This window comes from Pelophylax lessonae (assembly GCF_965119305.1).
Source record: "Pelophylax lessonae genome assembly, chromosome: 2".
Classification (NCBI taxonomy): Eukaryota; Metazoa; Chordata; class Amphibia; order Anura; family Ranidae; genus Pelophylax; species Pelophylax lessonae.
Window position 1 is genome coordinate 199,350,373 of NC_138769.1, and position 21,177 is coordinate 199,371,549.

A 21,177-nucleotide genomic window follows, 5' to 3' on the forward strand; every position below is an offset into this window, starting at 1 on the left:
CGCCAAGACCTTAGGGGAAAAGATATTCCCCAGGGAACATCTGATTTGATGGAACAGATTATACAAGGGCTACAGTTTGTCTGTGACGCAGCCTTGGATGCTACCCCCCTATTAGGGCATGCATCTATGTCAGTGGTAATCCTCAGACGTGTGCTGTGGTTAAAATGCTGGTCAGCTGACCTAGGTTCCAAAAAGACCTTGACGAATCTCCCTTTTCAGGGGAATCGCCTATTTGGGGCCACCCTAGATGAAATCATTAAGGATGCCACTGGGGGCAAGAGCACTTTCTTGCCACAGGCTGCTAAAGCTAAGGGACCTCGAAACAAGCGAGGACCTTTCTTTACCTCACGCCCGGCTGGAACAAGCGGGAAAGGCAAGACTCCTCCAGGAGGGTTCAAGAAAGGCTGGTCGGACAAACAGAGGACCGAATCAGCCAAACCCGAAGCAAAGGATTACACAGCCTGAAGGTGCGTCCCCACCCGGGTTGAGGGTGGGGGGACGTTTTCACCGGTATTCAGGACATTAGATCGAGTATCGACTACTACTACCGGTGCGATTCTTCCCTTCCAACATTTAAGTACTACAGGGAGCGGTAGTCACCGTTCCCTGAACAGATCTTTTTCTTTACCTTTTCCTAAGATTAGTCTCAATTCCCCACAGGAATCGGATCTGGTTGACCAGACAGACCAAGAAGCCTCTAGCCGGGTGACTTCGGTCCCTGAGATTCAACCAGGAGAGATCACCGTTCCTGATAGGAATCAGGTGTCGGATAAATGTGTGGGAACAGAAAACGACCAGACTTTCTCGGATGGTCGGGGCCAGATAGCTCTAGGGACGCCTGGTTCAAATCCCGTCAGTGCCAGTGGTCCTAGAAATTCTAGGCTGGCCTCGTCAAGCCGGCCTGGCCGACTTGGACTTGCTAGTCGCGGACGTTCCGTGGGAACTGCGTCTCAGGGAGTATCTGCGGTCTCGAGGACCAATCTACCATTGTGCTTTACAGTCGCTGGTTTTAATGGCCTGGCCATTGAGACCCAAGTACTGAAGGACAGAGGGTTGTCAGCTTCAGTCATTCCTACCCTTATTAAAGCAAGGAAAGCGACTTCCAGCAGAGTCTATTATCACACAAGGAAGACTTATATCGCGTGGTGCGAATCTTTAGGATTTCCTCCACGTACCTATTCGGTGACTCGAATATTGGCCTTTTTGCAAAAAGGGGTTGAGCAGAAACTAGCCTTGAGCACCATCAAGGGTCAAGTTTCAGCATTAGCAATCTTCTTTCAGAAACCTTTAACTACCAAGTCCTTGGTGCGGAATTTCATCCAGGCGGTGCGGCACCTGGCTCCACTCTTACCGCCCTGGGATCTTAATTTGGTTTTGTCGGTTCTACAGAAACCTCCTTTTGAAAACATCAGGGAGATTCCCTTGCTTACTTTATCCCAGAAGGTGGCCTTCTTGGTGGCTATCACTTCTGCACGCAGGGTGTCAGAACTGGCTGCTTTATCATGCCAGTCCCCATACTTGGTGATTCATAGGGATAAGGTAGTACTGCATCCTAAGCCATCCTTTCTTCCAAAGGTGGTTTCAGATTTTCATCTGAATGAAGATATTGTACTACCTTCCTTGTGTCCTCAGCCCAATCATCATCGGGAACATGCGTTGCATTCCTTGGATGTGGTTCGGGCAATCAGGGTATACCTGAAGGCTACGGAATCGTTCCGTAAGACGGATTCACTTTTTGTGATCACGGATGGCCCCAGAAAGGGGTTGCCTGCATCTGCCGCGACTATTGCCAAATGGATTACACAGACGGTGGTACAGGCTTATTCTATTAAGGGTCGGAGTCCTCTGTTCCCTGTTAGGGCGCACTCCACTCGAGCGCTCAGTACTTCCTGGGCCTTTCGCCATCAGGCGTCAGTGGTCCAGGTATGTAAGGCGGCCACCTGGTCGTCGGTACATACCTTTACAAAATTTTATAAAATTGCTGTGATGGCATCGGCGGATGCCTCATTTGGCCGCAAGGTTTTGCAGGCCGCAATTTGAGGAGACCGGTGGTCTACCTCGAGGGTTTTTTTCTGTTTGAAAATTTTTTTTTGTTGAGTCTCATCATTAAGGATGAGCATTGGAAACTTCTAGTTGGCACCGGTTGGGCCTTCTAGATTTGGATTTGATTTCCATTTTTCCCACCCCTCATTTGTGATACTGCTCTGGGACTTCCCGAAGGTGCTGTATCACCGAGGACTACGTCTGTCAATGAGCGATAGAGAAAAATGGATTTTTGTAAAATCTTACCGTAAAATCCTTTTCTCTTAGCTCATTGACAGACGTAGTACCCGCCCCTCTGTTTTTGAGTTGGGTTGGGTTAAATTCTCTAAACACTGCTTTTGTGATATAACTGATTTGCTGTGGCGGAGAGAGAGAGGATATACCCTCGGGGACTGCCCCTAGGGTGTGGCCAGAGCATTTTATTTCCTGTCTAGTCCTACTCCTGTGGAGGCGACATAACCCGAAGGTGCTGTATCACCGAGGACTACGTCTGTCAATGAGCTAAGAGAAAAGGATTTTACGGTAAGATTTTACAAAAATCCATTTTTTTTTTTTTTATTAATTGGTCTTATGTGATATTCTAATTTTATGAGATAATGAATTTTGGATTTTCACTAGCTGTAAGCCATAATCCTCAAAATTAAAAGAAAGAAATGCTTAAAATATATCACTCTGTTTGTAACGCATCTATATAAAATATGAGTTTCGCTTTTTGAATTGAATTACTGAAATAAATTAACTTTTTGATGATATTCAAATTTTATGGGATGCACCTGTACATTTTTCAGTTTAGGTGCATGCACACCAAGTCATCATTCAGACTTGCAGGTATTTCTTGTGACTCACAGAAATCCACCTTCTCCTTAAGGAGACAAGACTGAAGGCCATCCCTAGTCCTTCTCAGGAGTGAGCAAAAGAAGATGGCTAAGTTCCTACGTACATGGAATTTGAAGGAGGCCAAGAGCAATAGAGGGCACTTTTTCGTTAAGAATACATACTTGAATAGTTCAGTGTCACTTTAAAAATTTTACCAACATACCCTTTGCTAGATGACGAGCCTCTAATTCTTTAGCAAGTCAACCCCACTGTGAATAATAAAGCACATTATTTTTTGCCTTTTATTAGTGGACAACCGGTAACCTAGTATTTTCTCTTCTTTAAAATAAAGTAGATATTTAAAAGAAAGGCATACACATATGAAAAGGCATTTATGAGTTCCTTTCTGGGGTGTAAATGTAGAATTTCCCTTCAGTAAGTTCAATGTATGGTACTGAGATGAATTGTGTGTTAATAAAGATGCCAACGTGCCAGTGCCAAGGTAAATATCTGTGAAGAGCAGTGTGCCATAAGCAACAAGATAGGTAAGCAACAGGTTGTCCATAGAAAAATATTAATGTTCAGTGTGGTTAACCAAATGTTTGCTTTTCTATTTTTGGATATGTGTGTCCATTAAACACCCTGCTCCTTTAAATAGTGCACAGATATGGAAAATCGTTACAAAGAACAATGAGATGGAAATGCCTTCTGCAGTGCTGCATGCCAGTAGTATATTTCCATCAAACTGTGTCACTCCAGGCAGCCCATCTAATACTGAACACAATGTGTTAGATGAGCTGCTCTGGCCAGTACTTTATTCCTAGGATAATAACTACGACGGAGCATTGATTATGTATGAAGGAAAGGGGCCTACACATGCAAAGCAACCTAGATTTTATCGGTTTCACAGGATGAGTTTCCCAGTTTTTTTTTCAATTTAATTCAAGAATGACTATCTACTGCATACACATTTACAATATTAGCCTAATAAAATGCCAAATAGTACACAGGCGCACAAGTTCATCAAAAGACTGTCTGTATGTCATCTGATCCTAAATAATTTCAATGGCTCCCTTTGTTTCTTCTGTCCATACACAAGCAGTGTATTTCTCAACCCACCACCAAGCTTCCATCAACACTATGAAATGATCTTAAAGCATACAGTATCTCACAAAAGTGAGTACACGTCTCACATTTTTGTAAATATTTTATTATATCTTTTCATGTGACAACACTGAAGAAATTACACTTTGCTACAATGTAAAGTAGTGAGTGTACAGCTTGTATAACAGTGTAAAGTTGCTGTCCCCTCAAAAAAACTTAACACACAGCCAATAATGTCTAAACCACTGGCAACAAAATTGAGTACACCCCTAAGTAAAAAAAAATGTCCAAATTGAGCCCAATTAGCCATTTTCCTTCCCCGGTGTCATGTGACTCGTTAGTGTTACAAGGTCTCAGGTGTGAATGGGGAGCAGGTGTGTTAAATTTGGTGTTATCACTCTCACTCTCTAATACTGGTCACATTGCACCTCATGGCAAAGAACTCTCTAAGGATCTGAAAAAAAGAATTGTTGCTCTACATATAGCTGGCCTAGGCTATAAGAAGATTGCCAAGACCCTGAAACTGAGCTGCAGCATGGTGGCAAAGACCATATAGATATAGAATGTGGTTACTCCTGTATATTTATCATTGGCATGCCTGTCAAACCGTACAGTGTTTTTCTATGCAAATATATATATATATATATATATATATATATTTTTTTTTATATATATATATATATATATATATATATATATATGTATATATATATGTATTTTTTGTCTGTACATGAATAAAGCATACTGTTAATATTTTTTTTTTAAATACCTGGTATTTATGCCCTAAAAATGCCATCAGAGGGTTCTTTGCACATTCCGTTTTGAAGTACGTTATCGGTTTAGCCCAAAACTGTCAACCGTTTTTTCATTAAATATTTCTTGTGCAGCAATCCCATCATTTTTTTCTATATAAACACTAATCAAAAAAATTAAAGGAACACATTTTAATCAGAGTATGGCATGAAGTCAATTAAACTTCTGCTATATTGATCTGGACAGTAGAGCAGAGGGGGTTGGTAATCAGTTTCAGCTGCTTTGGTGTTAATTAAATTAATAACAGGTGCACTAGATGGGCAATGATACAACCTCAAAAATAGGAATGGTCTTACAGGTGGAGGAAACTAACATTTTTTTTCCCCTACTCCCCTTTTTTGGCTGTTTTTCACAAATTTTGCATTTGGCTAGGTTCGGTGTCACTGCTGGTAGCATGAGGTGATACCTAGACCCAATAGAGGTTGCACAGGCAGTCCAAATCCTCCAAGATGGCACATCAATATGTGCCATTGACAGAAGGTTTGCTGTGTCTCCCTGCACAGTCTCAAAAGCATGGAGGAGATTCCAGGAGACAAACCGTTACTCTAGGAGAGCTAGACAGGACTGTAGAAGGTCCCTAACCCATCAGCAGGACTGGTATCTGCTCCTTTGTGCACAGAGGAATGGGATGAGCGCTGCCAGAGCCCTACAAAATCCCTCCCTCCGCCTTCCGCAGCTCTGCCCGGGTCTCCGTCCCACCGGGAGACCCGAGCAACAAGCCGACGCGTCCACCGGCTGGATGGAGTCCCGATCAAAGCCGTATGCGGCTTTGATCGGGTCTCCGATAACGTAACCCGGAGGTGGCGTCCATGACATCACATCCAGGTTACTCGGCTGCTAAAGGCGCCAAATTTAAAAAGTGAGTGTATTCAAAAATGCCGTTTTCGGCGTTTTGAATACATGGAAGTGTAGTGGAGGGGTTTGGGGTCTTTTAGACCCCCAATCCCTCCATAAAGAGTACCTGTCACTGCCTATTGCTGTCACAAGGCATGTTTACATTGCTTGTGACAGCAATAAAACTGATCAGATTTTTTTTTAAATTAAAAACCTGTGGAAAAATTAAAAAAATAAAAAACAATTTTTTAGCCGCCCCGTCGCGGTGAGCTCACGCACGAAAAAAACATATACAGAAGTCGCGCCCGCAAATAAAATCACTGTTCAAACCACACACGTGAGGTATCGCCGCGATCGCCAGAGCGTGAGCAATACGATTAAAAAAAGAGCTACTGTCTAACTCTAAACTGGTAACCGTTAAAAATTTTTAAAGCGCCGCCTATGGAAATTTTTATTGACCGTAGTATGTCGCCATTCCGCGGCTGTACGCAATTTTAAACCATAACATGTTGGGTATCTATTTACTCGACGTGACATCATCTTTCGCAATATATAAAAAGTTTAGTTTTTTTTAAATGCAGTGAAATGAAATGTTTCGTACTTTTTCCAAAAAAATGGCGTTTGAAAGACCGCTGCGCAAATACCATGTAAAAAATATATTGCAATGACCACTATTTTATTTTCCAGAGTCTTTGCTAAAAAAATATATATAATGTTTGGGGGTTCTAAGTAGTTTTCTAGCAAAAAATACTGATTTTAACTTGTGAACAAAATGTGTCAAAAATAGGCTCGGTCCTTAAGTGGTTAAAGAAACCTAAACAACAGAATTTGGTCCATCAAATTGATCTGCATTTATGTTTGTTGACCCTTAGGGGTCTATAATGGAGATAAGCTTGCACTTCACCTGGTGAAAGACGCACGAGTGGAAAATTGTTGTTACACTGTGGTGTCATCTCTATGAAGCACCTTATCAAATAGAATTTTGATTGCACAATTTATAAGAAGCTTTATTATTTATTGCATTGGCCTTTTTTGCATTATATGTTTGCTTATGGATTTAATTTGCACTTGCTCTTTATATATATGAAACACTTAACCTAGTTAGTCATTTTTTGTTTCTTTCTAGTTATTTTTACCTTGATTTAAAGGCCGCGAGATCACACATTTGAGTATTGATTCCTTGTATACACCTGTTATTTCACTTTTTGCTCTGCAGAGACCAAAGACCACAATGAATTTACGCAGCCTGATTGGGCTACTATATGTATCACACTCGTAGTACTACGAATTTGAGAGATGTAACCCAATAATTGTGGCACCACAGCCATAAAAAGAGCAAAAAAAACAGAGGTATTGGACTTTAACGTTTGCCAACTGTAATTCCAATTAGGAAAAAGAAGAGTACCTAATTTTTTACAAATATATAAATTTATTAAACAACACAATTAAAATCACAAGGTAAAACGTGTCAAAAAGCATGTGCAATCTATTATATGTAACATTCCCCCAATGGCTGAATGGCTGAGATATATATATATATATATATATATACAGTAAGACCTCTCTGGTTGGCACACTTCACAAGTATTAAAACAATATACATGCAGCGCTAGTGCTCTTAAAAACAGGATGTAAAAGTCCACAGTATGTGATCAGTCCAGGTCAGTTAGCACCTAGGTGTACGGAGATGAAAACAATAGTGGGCAATCAAGGCAGCCTACACCTCCTTCACATGCACCGATAAGCCTCTTACCAGATCCAATTGATCACTGCTCTCACGGTGATCAAGATGGCCTTAGAATCCCAAAAGCATATCCTACTGGGGGACACTTAGTTGGACTCGATGCTCCAAGAAACAGTGAATACTAATCCCTGTGGGCAATTCTTAGATGTGATGGCTGCATTTGTGTTCTTTTTTAGGCTTCCTTCTCTTTATTTTCACCTGATGATCCAGCCAGTAAGTCTGTTGTTCTTCAACAGAACAAGCTCTCCATTTCAAGGAATGATGGGGGGTGATAGGGGGCTGTGAGGAGGGTTATACCATGGGAGGGGGAGATGGGTAATTGGGGCTGTGAAGGGGGTTTTACCATACCATATCAGATACCACTTCATAAGTATCTGATAGTTGGATGGCAGAATTCTTCCTTATATCGGGCCAGACACAGGGGTCAATGTACCATCACTAGTAGGAATCGCTACGCGTTTCGCCAAAGGCTTCCTCAGGGAATCCTAAAGGTATTAAATAAGTAAAGCCAAAATGAGAGCCTTGGAAGCATGTAGACCACAACAGCAGAGTAGAGAGAGGAGGCAGAGGAGTGGGAGAGGAAAGTGCATCAGGGTCAATGCAGCTTAAAAAAAGAGTCTCACTATGGCATAGCCGCTTCTTCAAGAAAAGGCTGTAGACAGTAGGCTCTAGGTTCACAGCTCCATATATAGTCCCGTGTATGCACAATGTCCCGCCATGTGGTATATCTCTTTAGTATTTTTAAATTAAATTCTCTCAGTCTGGTCCCAAATGCTATTTCCATTGCCTCCAAGGGGGTAATGCATCACAATCGTTACTAAATCTGGAGAGGACTGGGATGAAATGCCCTTTTTATAGCAGGATCCGGCTTATCTACCTGTACACATGCCAAAGCAACTAAAATAAATCACTTGTCATACCTGGGAACTTTTTGAATCCATTGATTTGAAGGGGAGGTGGATGGCAGCATGCCAAGCAAAGCTAGCACAGTACATGTATACAAAAAGAGTTTATTTAAGCAGGGTACATAGTGCACTACAGTAAATTGACAATGTGATCAAAATATTGTTGCTTCAAGGGCTTTGGCTTATTAGCAACAGGCCTTTATAGGAGCAGTTAGGGCAGCTGTTGCAATCCAGCAGTTCTGGAATCTACACAGGCAGCAGTAATATTACATGGGCAGCATTGACAATATGCTAGCAAATAAAGCACTGTGGTTAGCTATGGCAAAATTTGGCACAGCATGGGCAGCTATAAAAATTTACGAGTAGCTGTGGCACAACATAGCCAGCTATGACAAAACACTGTGGTATCAGCAAGGTCCATAAACATCTGATCATTCGTTATCTCCCCTCTGAAATTCTCGTAATCCAGAGCATAGCAGCAAGTACATGGCTTTCGCTGTATATCAACATTTTGTGTTTCTCCTCCAACAGTGACAAGCTGTCAAAAGCTTCTGCATTCCCACACTAACTGGAGCAGTGATGATGATATCATTCCTCCACTTATCCACTTGGTAGGTGGGCAGGGATTTATAGAAGGTACCAAAGGGGCACAGTCCCTCCATGACCCCAGTACTCAGCAGAAGCTGGATGAAATCTGTAGGACCAAGTAATTTATTATTATTTATTACAGGTACATATATAGCGCTGTCAATTTACGCAGCACTTTATATATATATATACATTGTACATTCACATTAGTCCCTGCTCTCAATTTGCTTACAATCTAAGGTTTCTAAGTCACATTCATACATACACATACTACCAATAAACCCACCAGCATGTCTTTGGATTGTGGGAGGAAACTAGAGTACCCGGAGGAAACCCACGTAGGCACAGAGAGAACATGCAAACTCCATACAAAGGAAAGAGATACACTGCTCAAGGTAATGGGAAGCTTGATGGCCAACAGCGGTGCTCGCCCCGGCTCGCCTCCATGGACAGTCAATAATGAAAAGAAATAGCTGCACTCAGATGGGGTCAAAATCCAGGTTTATTGGACATCCCAATGTGGCAAAAAATTGCCAAGGTAGACGCGTTTCACACACTAATATGTGTGCTTAATCATTACAATTGTACAATTCATGATTAAGCACACATATTAGTGTATGCAAACTCCAGGTAGTGCCGTGGTTGGGATTCAAACCAACGACCCCAGTGCTGCTAGGTGGAAGAGCTAGGTAGAAAAGGATGTGAGTGAACATTAGCACAGTAAATGTGCTTGTTGGATAGCATTTCTCCTGTTTTGGAAGAATTCCCCTTGTTGCTAGGAGTTGCTCTATATTATTATGGAGTGTTACAGGCAATACCGCCAGGTGGTTTATTGTGGAATTGACAGAGGAATAAGGAAATTGTCTTTTCCCTTTTTTCTCCCGCAGTGAGTTATTGTAATTACTTATGAATGTATTACCATATTGTAAAATAGATTGATTTAGTCTGTACTTTTTCATGATGTGTTCATACCTATAATTAAATCCATATCATATAACAGCTTTATTTAATAAACTGAATTCGTAATATGCTGCTTGTCTGTCTTCCCCCACAGCAAGAACTTATAGACAGTATAAGCAGAAAGCTGCAAGTCTTGCGGGATGCTCGGGAAACCCTCTTGGAGGATATCCAGTGTAACAATGCTTTAGGTGAGGAGGTTGAGATCATCGTCAAAGAGGTCTGTAAACCAAATGAGTTTGACAAGTTCCGGATGTTCATCGGGGATCTGGAGAAGATCGTCAATCTTCTACTGTCTCTATCTGGAAGGCTTGCTCGAGTGGAAAATGCCCTAAATAATTTGGATGAAACTGCCTCGCAAGAAGAACGGGTAAGCTACAAGTGAAAATGTTGTGATTGCAGAGAAAGCTTGAGGCTGGGTTCACATCTAATTCGGATATGGCTCACAGTAGGGGTTTGTGCATCCCTGTTCTCCAATTCAGGGACGAATAAGGCCAGAATTTTTGCCTAAAAGTGAGCCAAAGACGCAGAGGACCTCTGTGCAATGCGTTCTGCGGCCGCCCCAAAGATGTGTGAACTGGCTCCATTAAAAACCGGTCACGAGGAAACCCACTTCCAATTCGCATAAGGGGGAACCCAACCTTAAGGTTTATGTATAAAATCTATGTATTATTATTAGTGATGCCGCTTTAATAAACAAAGTAAAAGAGATTTGCTACTCTTAGTGACCAATTATATTTTATCCTTTTATTATTTATTTATTTATTTTACTCAAGCAGTCTAATTGGTCCTTATGTGCAACAGATCTTCCAAAATTTGATGGGCTTCTCATCAAAGTAAGGTTATTCTGTAGCTTTGATCTTTTGAAAAACAATGTAAAGCCCTGTCAACACTGTACGTTCAAACGTCTACAAACACCTAACCATCACACTTCTATGAGCCTGTCCGACATCCCGCTCCAAAACCACGAGCGTCAATGTTGCATTGGCCCCTTTTTGTAGTTATAACAGCATTCTACAAGATTTTAGTGCGTCTGTGGGAATTTGTGCCCATTCAGTCAAAAGAACAGTTGTGAGATTGGGTGTTGATGTTGGACAAGAAGACATGGGGGCTGATTTACTAAAACTGGAGAGGGCAAAATTTGGTGCCGCTGACTGGAAAAATCTGGAAGCTGATTGGTTTGTATGCAGAGCTGTGCCAGATTTTGCACTCTCAAGTTTTAGTAAATCTGCCCCATGGTATTCCAATTCAATCCAGACATGTTCAATAAAGGTGGGGTGGGGGCTCTTTGCAGGCCAATCTAATTCCAACAAACCCAAGCAAATGCTGTACCATTAACAGTACTCTTTATTGGAAACCTTAATAATGTGGAGGGGTTTCCACTTAAATATGGTCATACAGTGTAGGTGTGATGGTCAGATGCCCACAAATGTTTGACTATATAGTGTGTGTAAAAAAAAAAAAAAAAAAAACTCACTCTAAAATCCATTGTTTATAGACACATTTACCAAATGCATCCAGATGTATTTGTAGCACACATCATGCAATTCTCTTCTACTACCAAAGGTTATTTGAATAATGTCATGGACCCATATTTCACAAACTTCTCCTAAAGGGTCTCCATTAGTTCCTGTTTCCATTTAGGAACCTAAACAGAAATGCTCGATCTGTAGATGGGGGATGACCTGCAAAACATGCACTTTACAGTAGACTTGAGGGCAGGTAATAAAAAAAGCACTGCCTGGTTTGCAGGAGAAGAGCCTCCCTCCCGGTGATGGCATGTAAATCTTGGGGACGTGGCTTTTTTTGCAGTTTTTATTTCTCAGTATTATCCCCTAATTTCGGACTTATGACATTTTGGTTAGCGCAACTGTGATCTTTATTTCTCATGTGTAACATTTACCCATTTGTTAGCCCTTGTGTGGGAAATTTACATTTTGTAATCTTGTGTTTATTCCTAAAACCAATAAACATATTGAAACAGAAAAAAGCACTTCCATGGACTGCACTGACCATTAAGACTCTTCAGTATGATGCTTGATCATCTAAATGCACTTATCTTAGCTCCGTGATAAAAATACATTTTAGGCCCCTTTCACACTAATGCGACGCAATTTTACCGCGATTTTGCCGCGATTTCGCGGCGCGATTTTTGCCGCGATTTTGCCGCGATTTTGAGAGCAATGGCAAGTCTATATGCCTCAAAACGCATTAAAATCATGGAAAAGTAGTGCAGGAACTACTTTGAAGTCGGTGCGACTTCAAAACGCACTAATATGAATGGGGCTCATTGAAAATAATGGGAAACGACTTGTCATGCGATTTTGCGGTCCAAAATCGCGGGACAAGTCGCACTAGTGTGAATGGGGCCTTAAATAAAGTTTAGGCTGGGTTCAAACTGACTGGCTGAAATCGTATCGCATTCACACTAAAATGGTGCAGAACCCTTTTTTTAGTCCGCACTGGAATGGGATTGCATGGGTGTTCACACCTATGCAATCTGATTCCTGTACCATTTGACAGTTCACACTGCGATCTGCGAACCGATCTGATTAACTTTACATTAACAACCCCAGCGGTTCGCAGATTTCAGTGTGAAGCAGTGTGCAATTTTAATGTGTGCGATTTAATGCTACAGGGTGGCTGCGCTGAGCAGGGTCATGTGTGTATATATATATATATATATATATATATATATATACGTGATCCTGCATTTCCGGGTATCGGGCAGGAGTGCGCACCAGTGGCGGCTCACTCCTGCTGTGATTTTACACAGCAGAAGCTGATAAGCGGGTCCTGCGGACTCTGTTTCCTGGCACCCGCTGATCATTCAGTAAACAGACCGAACGTCAGTCTGCCTATGTAAACAAGGTGCCGTACAGAAGGCATGGATCCTGTGTTCCTGTAAAGCAGGAAGACCGATCCATGCCTTCCACTAGTAAAAGCACCTCCCCCACTACATTGAAACATCAGCTAGACACACAGTTAACCCTTTGATCACCCCTGATGTTAACCCCTTCCCAGCCAGTGTCATTGACAGTGCATATTTTTGGTACTGATCATTGTATTATGGCACTTTTCCACTGCAAGTACCGGCTCGGCTCTACTCGGCCCTGCTTGGCATGGTTTGCTTTTCCACTGCTGGTACAGCATGGTACGGTGTTGGAACAGTTTGGTATGGTTTGCTTTTCCACTAAAGTAGTGCTAAATTTAAGTGGGTGGGATAACAACGATTCTCTGACCAATCAGTGGCTAGTAGTGACTGCATGCAAAGGATTGTGGGATATGGTACCGGTATGGTACCTCTTGGAACCACAATCGAGGTGGTACTCTTTTAGAGAGCCGTACCGTTCTGTTCCATGCAGTGGAAAAGCGCCGCTGTACCGTACCGTACCGAACCGTTCCTACACCGTACCATGCGGTACCAGCAGTGGAAAAGCACAATAGCGAGCCGAACCATTCGGTTCCATGCAGTGGAAAAACGCCATTAGTGTCACTGGTTCCCAAAAAAGTGTCAAAAGTGTTTGGTGTCTTATTTGTCCACCGCATTATCGCAGTCCCGCTATAAGTCACTGATTGCCACCATTACTAGTAAAAAAATTAATCAATATTCCTTAAATATATCACATAGTTTAGAGATGCTATAACTTTTGCACAAACCAATCAATATACGCTTATTGGTGTTTTTTTTTTTTTTTTTTCAAAGAATATGTAGCAGAATACAAGGCCTAAATTTATGAAGAAATTCAATTTTTTTTAAATTTTTTTTATTGGATAGGTTTTATAACAGACAGTAAAAAATATTGTTTGTTTGTTTTTTTGTTTTTCAAAATTGCTGGGGTTTTTTTTCTTTACAATGCAAAAAAATTAAATATGCAGAGATGGTCAGACAACACCAAAAGAAAGCTCTATTTGTGGGAAAAAAAGGACACCAATTTCTTTTGGGGTACAGTGTTGCACAATCGTGCAATTGTCAGTTAAAGTAAAGCAGTGTCGTATCTCAAAAAAATGGCCTGGCCAGGAAGGGGGATAAATCTTCCGGAGGTCAAGTGCTTAATAATACAGTATATTACAAGGGAACAGTGGAGTTTAATAGTTCTGAAATTGCATATTGGACTTGTATAATTACTGTATGGTGTTGAATAGATCTGATGGGCTTCCATGGGATACAGTACATCACCATGTCCTAAACTGTTTGTTCGGCAGGTTTGGCAAAGTGCAGTAACTCAAAGCTGTCCCTCAGATTTTGCTTTACTGAAAACTGCCTCCAGATTGCACAGAACTCTGCTGCATAAATAAATCCATATGTTCCTCAAAACAGCTATATTTTGGAACTTAAGATGGTTACTAACAAAGCTAAAACAAATGGAATTTTTTTTATTTTTTTTGTGGGCTCCCATTTGTTGGAAGAACAAATAAAAAAAGAAGACCCCCTCATTATTTGCTTCTTGTGTATTACACATTTATTTAGTAATACTACATAATCTGTTACTTGTAAATTATTATTGTTTTTTTTATAGTTCTGTAAAATTCTGTTCTTTTTTTTTTTGGCATGATGCTGGTTCCCTGCTTTGGCCTTTACTTAATGTATTTTAAATTCACACATTTGCAGTGCCTGAAGGCTTCTTGTAAAGACATGTTCATAGATTGCTTATGTTCAAGATAAATATTTTATAGTTTTCATAATGGATTCTGTATAAATGACATGCCTGCAGGAGACAGTATGACTAGCACCCACTACTTTATATAAGTTCTAACACCATGTATAACCTTACCAAGATGAGCAAATTGCTTGTTCTACCGAGCCTGCTTGTCGTTGCATTAATACAAACTGTCAAGCTAACAGGCTTGTCAAGAACATTTCAGCTAGAATATGAGGATTTCAGACATGTGAGGGCATTTGCCATCATTTAGATACATTGCTGAATAGGGGATCAGTGTGGGAATTCTTTATATGCGTTTATGAAAACTGGAGAGACTTCTGTTGTGTATATTCTCCTAAATGGCTCTTGTTTACAGCTGTTGTAAGGTGCTACCAGGAATTGTGTCCCCTTAATAGACATTGACATTTACATAAAGCAACTGACTGGCAACAGTTTTACATTGAGAGGGCAAGAGAGGGAGACAGGGTGGCCACTCTGGTGTAGTAAGTTCTAAGAAGGTTTAATTACAAAGAAAAGTTAAAAAAAAATAAAACTCACAAAAGTATAAAAATCACATATATAATATGGGATTCTACGGGAGAGTGTGAGCCAGTGGTAAAGACACAGTCCTCAAAGGGTGCAGCTGGATGGATGGATGATGAGCTGCTACAGACACAAAGTCCGGATCTCTGTGCCACTGGCTGTTTTTAGGAAAATGGCTCTGACAGCCCAGTGGGCATGCGTAGTGCCGCGGCTTCCTGCTGTCACTGGCTGAAGGATGGTAATGTCCACCTGGTGTCCAGGGTCATAGGATGCGTTTCCAGGGACATTCCTCTTCCTCAGCAGACCCCCAAGGAGCTACCCACTCTGTTTAAACCCCTCCCCCAAGGAAACAACCCAGGACCTTAGTCTTATATTCACCAACTATAGCGGGCACGTATAGGAGCTCCACTATGGTTATAGCTAATCAAGACACTGCTGTCGGACTTCATAGTAGGGTGGGGGATTAGGCTTCGCTACATAAGTTGTTCCTATCTAACGCTGAAGTTTATGCATGGCAAGTTTTACATAGTTACATTGGTCCAGCCTGGACTAGTGTACGTATGTATCTGCCATAATTATGTGGAAGCTGCTCTAGTGATCCCCACGATCTTACGGGTCCTGTGACAAGCAACTGAACAGGTGCCACAACAGGCACCATTTAGAGAAAACTTAGCAAAGTGTTCTGATTGGACAAGGGGGAGAGGCAGCGCACCACAATCTCCAACTCATCCAATCAAAGATCACTTTGATTCACTGAAAATCCAAATTGTTCTCTGAATAATGCAGAGTAAGGGACCTCCTGTATTCAATAAACAGCAGAGCGGCTGCACGGCACGGGACCCGGAACTAATGGAGATCAGTGCAGTAGTGGAGCCTACAACAGTAATTACCAACTTCCATGGGGATCCCACACGCCCATACATACTTATATTGGTCCAAGCTGAACCAATGCAGCTATGTAAAATCTGCCATATCTATACTTCAGCATTAAGATTGAGGAACTGGAGGACCAGACACATATTTCGTGTGGTGTCCTGTTATTTGGTGTTAAAGCTCTGGTCACATATGTCAGAATAGATATTTCTCATTCTGAGCTAGGTTTTTAGGGATTTAAAGGCCTCATGCACACAGGGCGTTTGGAAAAATGAGCTGCAAAGCCAGTTCTGATGGAAGGAAAAAGCAGCTGTAAAAACGTGCTTTTAGAAGTGTTTTGTAGTGGTGTTAATGCACATTTTAGACACGTTTAGCAGCCTTTCCTTGCCCTCTTCTATTTTCCAACCTCAAATCCAACTACTACGGCTTAAAAATGTCTGGCGTGGCCTAACGATGTATGCGTTAAGCAGCCTTTAGCAGCGTCAGGCGTTTTTACAGCTTAAGGGCTCTTTCACACGGCGGCTCCGTGTGTCCGCAAATCATCCTATTTTTTTGCGGATGATTTGCGGACATAATGTAAGTCAATGGCATTGCGGATGTCAGCGGAATACCATCCGCTGACATCCGATTTTCTTCCTTTCAGTTCTGTTCCGTTTTTTGGAGTCCCACAGTGGAGCTTTCACACGGAGCGGCCGTGTGAATGAGCCCTAATGCTGCTGCTCCAGAACGCACTGGCTCTGGGTTTTTTTTTACAGCTTAAAAACGCCTAGGCTACTTACAACTCCTAAAAGCCTGTGTGCATGAGGCCATAGAATAACATGGAGGGGTGTTTTTAGGCTGCAAAAAAAATGCCTGACGCTCCTAAAAGCAGCTATAAAAACGCCCTGTGTGCATGAGGCCTACAGGATAAGTTTGCCTTACCTCCCTGATCTAACAGCTAACCGGGGATTTTCTGTCACAATTTAAAAAAAACGTGGCCACCTCACACATTCACAGTGTCCTGTGAATGGAAAACTACAGGGTCCAGCAGCCTTTCCAACTGTCAGCTTGAAGTTTTCAATGAACTACTACAGCGCTGTGGACCACTGTGGTAGTTCATTCTCTCTTCCTGTCAGATTGGATCCTCTTGCCTATACGGATGTACAGACACACAGATACACTGGCAGATCTGCATGGCACCAGCGATCTAAAAAGTGAACTTATCCTTTAAAGCGGAGTTCCACCCAAATGTGGAACGTCCGCTCATTTGCATTCTCCGCCCCTCCATTGCCACATTTGGCACCTTTCAGGGGGGGGGGGGGGAACGGGTACCTGTTTTTGACAGGTACCCTTCCCCACTAACAGGAACGGCGCCGCGACGAAGTGAGGTCCCCTCCGCCCCCGAGCCATTCCAAATGCGCAGCGCGCTTCGCGCATGCGCAGTAGAGACCTGCCCGTGAAGCTGCAAGGCTTCACTGCCAGGTTCCCTGACCGGCAATGGCGGTGGGAGCCCCCGACAGCAACATCGGCTGCGGTGCTGACATCACTGGACTCCAGGACAGGTAAGTGTCCTAATATTAAAAGTCAGCAGCTACAGTATGTGTAGTTGCTGACTTTTAATTTTCGGAGGGGAGGCTGGTACACCGCTTTAACTTTAAATGGAATGTCATCCAGGGCCTCTAGGTTGGGCATCAAAGAAATCTTTGCAAAACACTATATCGTTTTATTGACAAGATTGTTGATACACATTTTAAAATCTAGCTCAGAAACTTACTTAAATTAAGTTCATTTAAAAAAAAAAACAAAAGCTACTATTTAGCTGGTCTGGAAATAAAGGAGCAGCTGTGCTCTAAAACAAAGAATTAATTTAAGGAGAAGTATAGCCAAAGCTCTTTTGGCTGTACATCTATGGATCACAGGTGTGCAATTTGTTTGTTTGTGACCCGTTTTCAGCCTGAAGTCCACTCTCTGCTGACATCATAGAAGTCAGTCCAGGCACCACGTCATCATGACAATGGAAATCAGGTTTACAAGGTGCCTGAACTGACACCTGGCTCAGCCTCTAAGCGAGCCGCTGAGAGCCTGAACCGGCCGCCCCCACCCCCTCCACAGCCCAACGCTCCAGTGAGTGAGGAGGGGGCAGAGCAGGGAGCTACTGACTGACAGAGCAGCAGCTCTCTGCTCGTGGAGCTGTCAGAACCGAGCGATCGGCAGTGCTTGATCCCTTAATTCTCAGTTCAGAGGCGCCAGGGGACAGATGCAGCATCAGAACAATGCTGCATTCACCTAGGTAGGTATAATTGGGGGAAAAAAAAGCAATACTTCTCTTTTAACCACTTTACGACCGCCCGCTGCAGATGTACTGCGGCAGGCAGCCGCTCCTGGGCAAATCGCCATATGTGTAATGCTGTGGTTCTGCTAAACATAGCTGTGCTATAGCAGTACAGTAAAACCTTGGATTGAGAGTAACTTGGTTTGAGAGCATTTTGCAAGACAAAAACATTTTTCTTTTTATTTTAACTTGATAAACAAGCGATGTCTTAAGAGTAAGAGTAGGTCCTGTCACAGCTGATTATAAAAGAGAAAAGAGGCGCCTTTAAGTGTAGCAAGATGATTACATTTAATGAAGGTACAACATTTAGCAACTCACATGGTTGAGGATTTAAACTGGCACATTTAAGTATGCAGGCATCTGGGGTAAAGCTGTCCACATAGACCATCCTCCGCAGCGCCATCTACGTCATCCCTTCCACACTGTGCTCCACGAGCACTTCAAGCCTCGCTTTCAGATCATTCTACTGCAGGGTAGTCTTCCCGGTCCCGATTGCAGGATGACGGTGTTGAGAGCCGGCGGTGCGGAGGATGGTCTATGTGGACAGCTTTACTCTGGATGCCTGCATACCTAGATGTGCCTGTTTAAATCCTCAACCATGTGAGTTGCTAAATGTTAAACCTTCATTAAATGTAGCCATATTGCTACACTAGGAGGCGCCTCTCCTCTCTTTTTTTACTCCTGCTGGATTTTGCTTCTAATCCCCTTGTGGAGGCGCCATTTGTGGTCGGACATTTTATAGTTACACAACCTTTCACATTGCTATAATAATTTTATATGGACTATAAACTGAAAAACTTATGAATAAATGGTTGTGGAATGAATCATCTGAGTTTCCATTATTTATTTTGAGGAAATTCACTTTGACATACGAGTGCTTTGTATTACAAGTATGTTTCCGGAACTAATTATGCTCACATTCCTAGATTTTACTGTACTTTATCCAGTAAGCACTGTATTCTAGTGCCATCAGTTTGAGTCCATTTATTTTCATGTAAAGTAAAGAAAAAAAAAAAAAAAAACTTGAAATATTTACATTTTGAGAACAACCTGTAAGCCATTGGAGGTGCTAAATGCTGTCTTTATTTTTATGAATAGAGTGGGGAAAGAATAGGATCTCTGTCAGGTTTTTATTGCTGTCTGTGACTCCATTGTGGAGCTTGTCCCCTCACCGTGTGTCTGTGACATTTTTGTGACACCAGGACAAGATGTGAGAAGGAAAGTGGTGGCTGGAAAAGAAAGGCATGGAGCATTAAATATATGACAAGGTGCTATCCTTTCCCCAAAGTACTTTAAAATGTGTTTTTGCTGCTGTCTCTATACCCAGTTGGGAAATTGTCATTTACTTCCCGTTCCTGATTTCTTGTCATAAATGGATAGGAAATCAAAGCAAACTCCCCTTTGGAAACACAAAATGCAATAAAAACCCAAGAAGCTTTGACACTTTCTTGATTTTAGCAAAAAGGAAAATTTTTGTCTGACTGCTTTAAGCTGTTTTTGCTACAGAAAACAGCGTTATCGGTGTGGCTAATGGCATCTTAGCTATCGCTTTGCTCCTCGTTTGTTATAAGCAGAAGCTAAAAACAATCAGAATGTTTTATTAGATAATGTGCTTATTATATTTCTTGGCCTGCATTGCTGTGACGCTAATCAGTTTGAACGTATGTGTCTCTTTACAGCGGACGCTAGTCGAGAAGAGGAAGCTGCTGACAAGACAACATGAAGACGCAAAGGAACTGAAAGAGAACTTAGACCGCCGAGAGCGCACCGTTTATGAAATTTTGGCAAACTACCTTAATGAGGAAAACCTTGCAGACTATGAGCACTTTGTGAAGATGAAATCCGCCCTCATCCTGGAACAACGAGAACTGGAAGACAAAATAAAGTTGGGAGAAGAACAACTCAAATGCCTAACTGATAGTCTCACAATAGAGCGTGTTAAATAGTAAATGGCAGCGCCAAAGCTGGACTTCTGGCCGGCCTATACCGCACATTTCCTCATTTCCATATGTGACTATGTTACAAAAATGAAAACACACCTTTCTAGCAATAATGTTTGAGCTGATTGGAAAACGTATATTTAATTTTTTTTTTTTTTTATGTTGGACTGTACATGGACTATTTTAGATCCTAGGTGTTTCTATTAGAAATGCAGATTAAAATGTACAATTTTAAATTCTCCGTATAGTAAATTCTGTTACAGAATCCTGCATGTAGCCAGCATCCTTGTTTGTGTCACATATAATGTACGATTACCGATAGAGTGTCCTAAAGCACATCGATGAATCAAGTGACCACAGATTTAACCTTCTGGAAATGTGTTCTCTATAACCCTGGCAGACTGAATAGCTATGACAACCTTTTTATTTTGCTATCTCATTTTTCTTTTCTGATCTCATCCCACCACAGTTATGAAGAAATTTTATCATGTTGAAAATCTGCTGTTGTCTCAGTTTCTTCTGGAAAAAAATAATAAACAGCATAAAACATATGCAGTCGGCATCAATTTGATTTCATGGAATGAGAGAAAAAGAAAACCATAAAAAGTTTAAAGGAATTCTCAAGGCACCAAGATTTAAAGCACAACAAAAACATTACATTCCTAAATGTCAGATATTTTGAAGTAAAAATACTCGTCAGTTATTTGGTTTTGGCAGTTTTTCATTTAAAAAAAACCTCTTGAGGGCTTGTTCATACCAGAATGCTCTTCTCTTTGTTTTAGTGCAGTGATAAGCAGATTTTCTAAAAAAAAAAAAAAAATCAATTAATACCGGGCTTTAAAATGTCTACTGCATGTTAGCATATCACATTTTAAGAGTCCATGCACACTAGGGGGCAGAAAAAATGCCAGAACCTCTGTCAGAAAAAGCAACGTAAAAAAATGCCCAAAGTGGGTCGTATTGATCAAGCATTTGAGAGTTTATGGGCGTTTCCTTTATATACGTTTTTTCCATTCCCCTCTGCTCATCTTTAACTATAAGGCTGCATTCACACCTGAGTGTA

At 41.6% G+C, this 21,177-nt stretch overlaps 1 protein-coding gene across 4 annotated transcripts in view; it reads left to right on the forward strand.

Moving 5' to 3' along the window:
- The window catches only part of SHROOM2 (shroom family member 2), a 373,353-nt gene extending 352,688 nt beyond the window's left edge, over positions 1–20,665 (forward strand). For all 4 annotated transcript variants that reach the window (XM_082245430.1, XM_082245432.1, XM_082245429.1 and 1 more), the window contains 2 exons: positions 9,902–10,174; positions 19,854–20,665. In XM_082245430.1, the coding sequence (XP_082101556.1) occupies positions 9,902–10,174; positions 19,854–20,120 (540 nt within the window). In that variant the 3' untranslated portion in view covers positions 20,121–20,665. The remainder of the gene's footprint in view (positions 1–9,901; positions 10,175–19,853) is intronic.
- Positions 20,666–21,177: the final 512 nt, after the last annotated feature.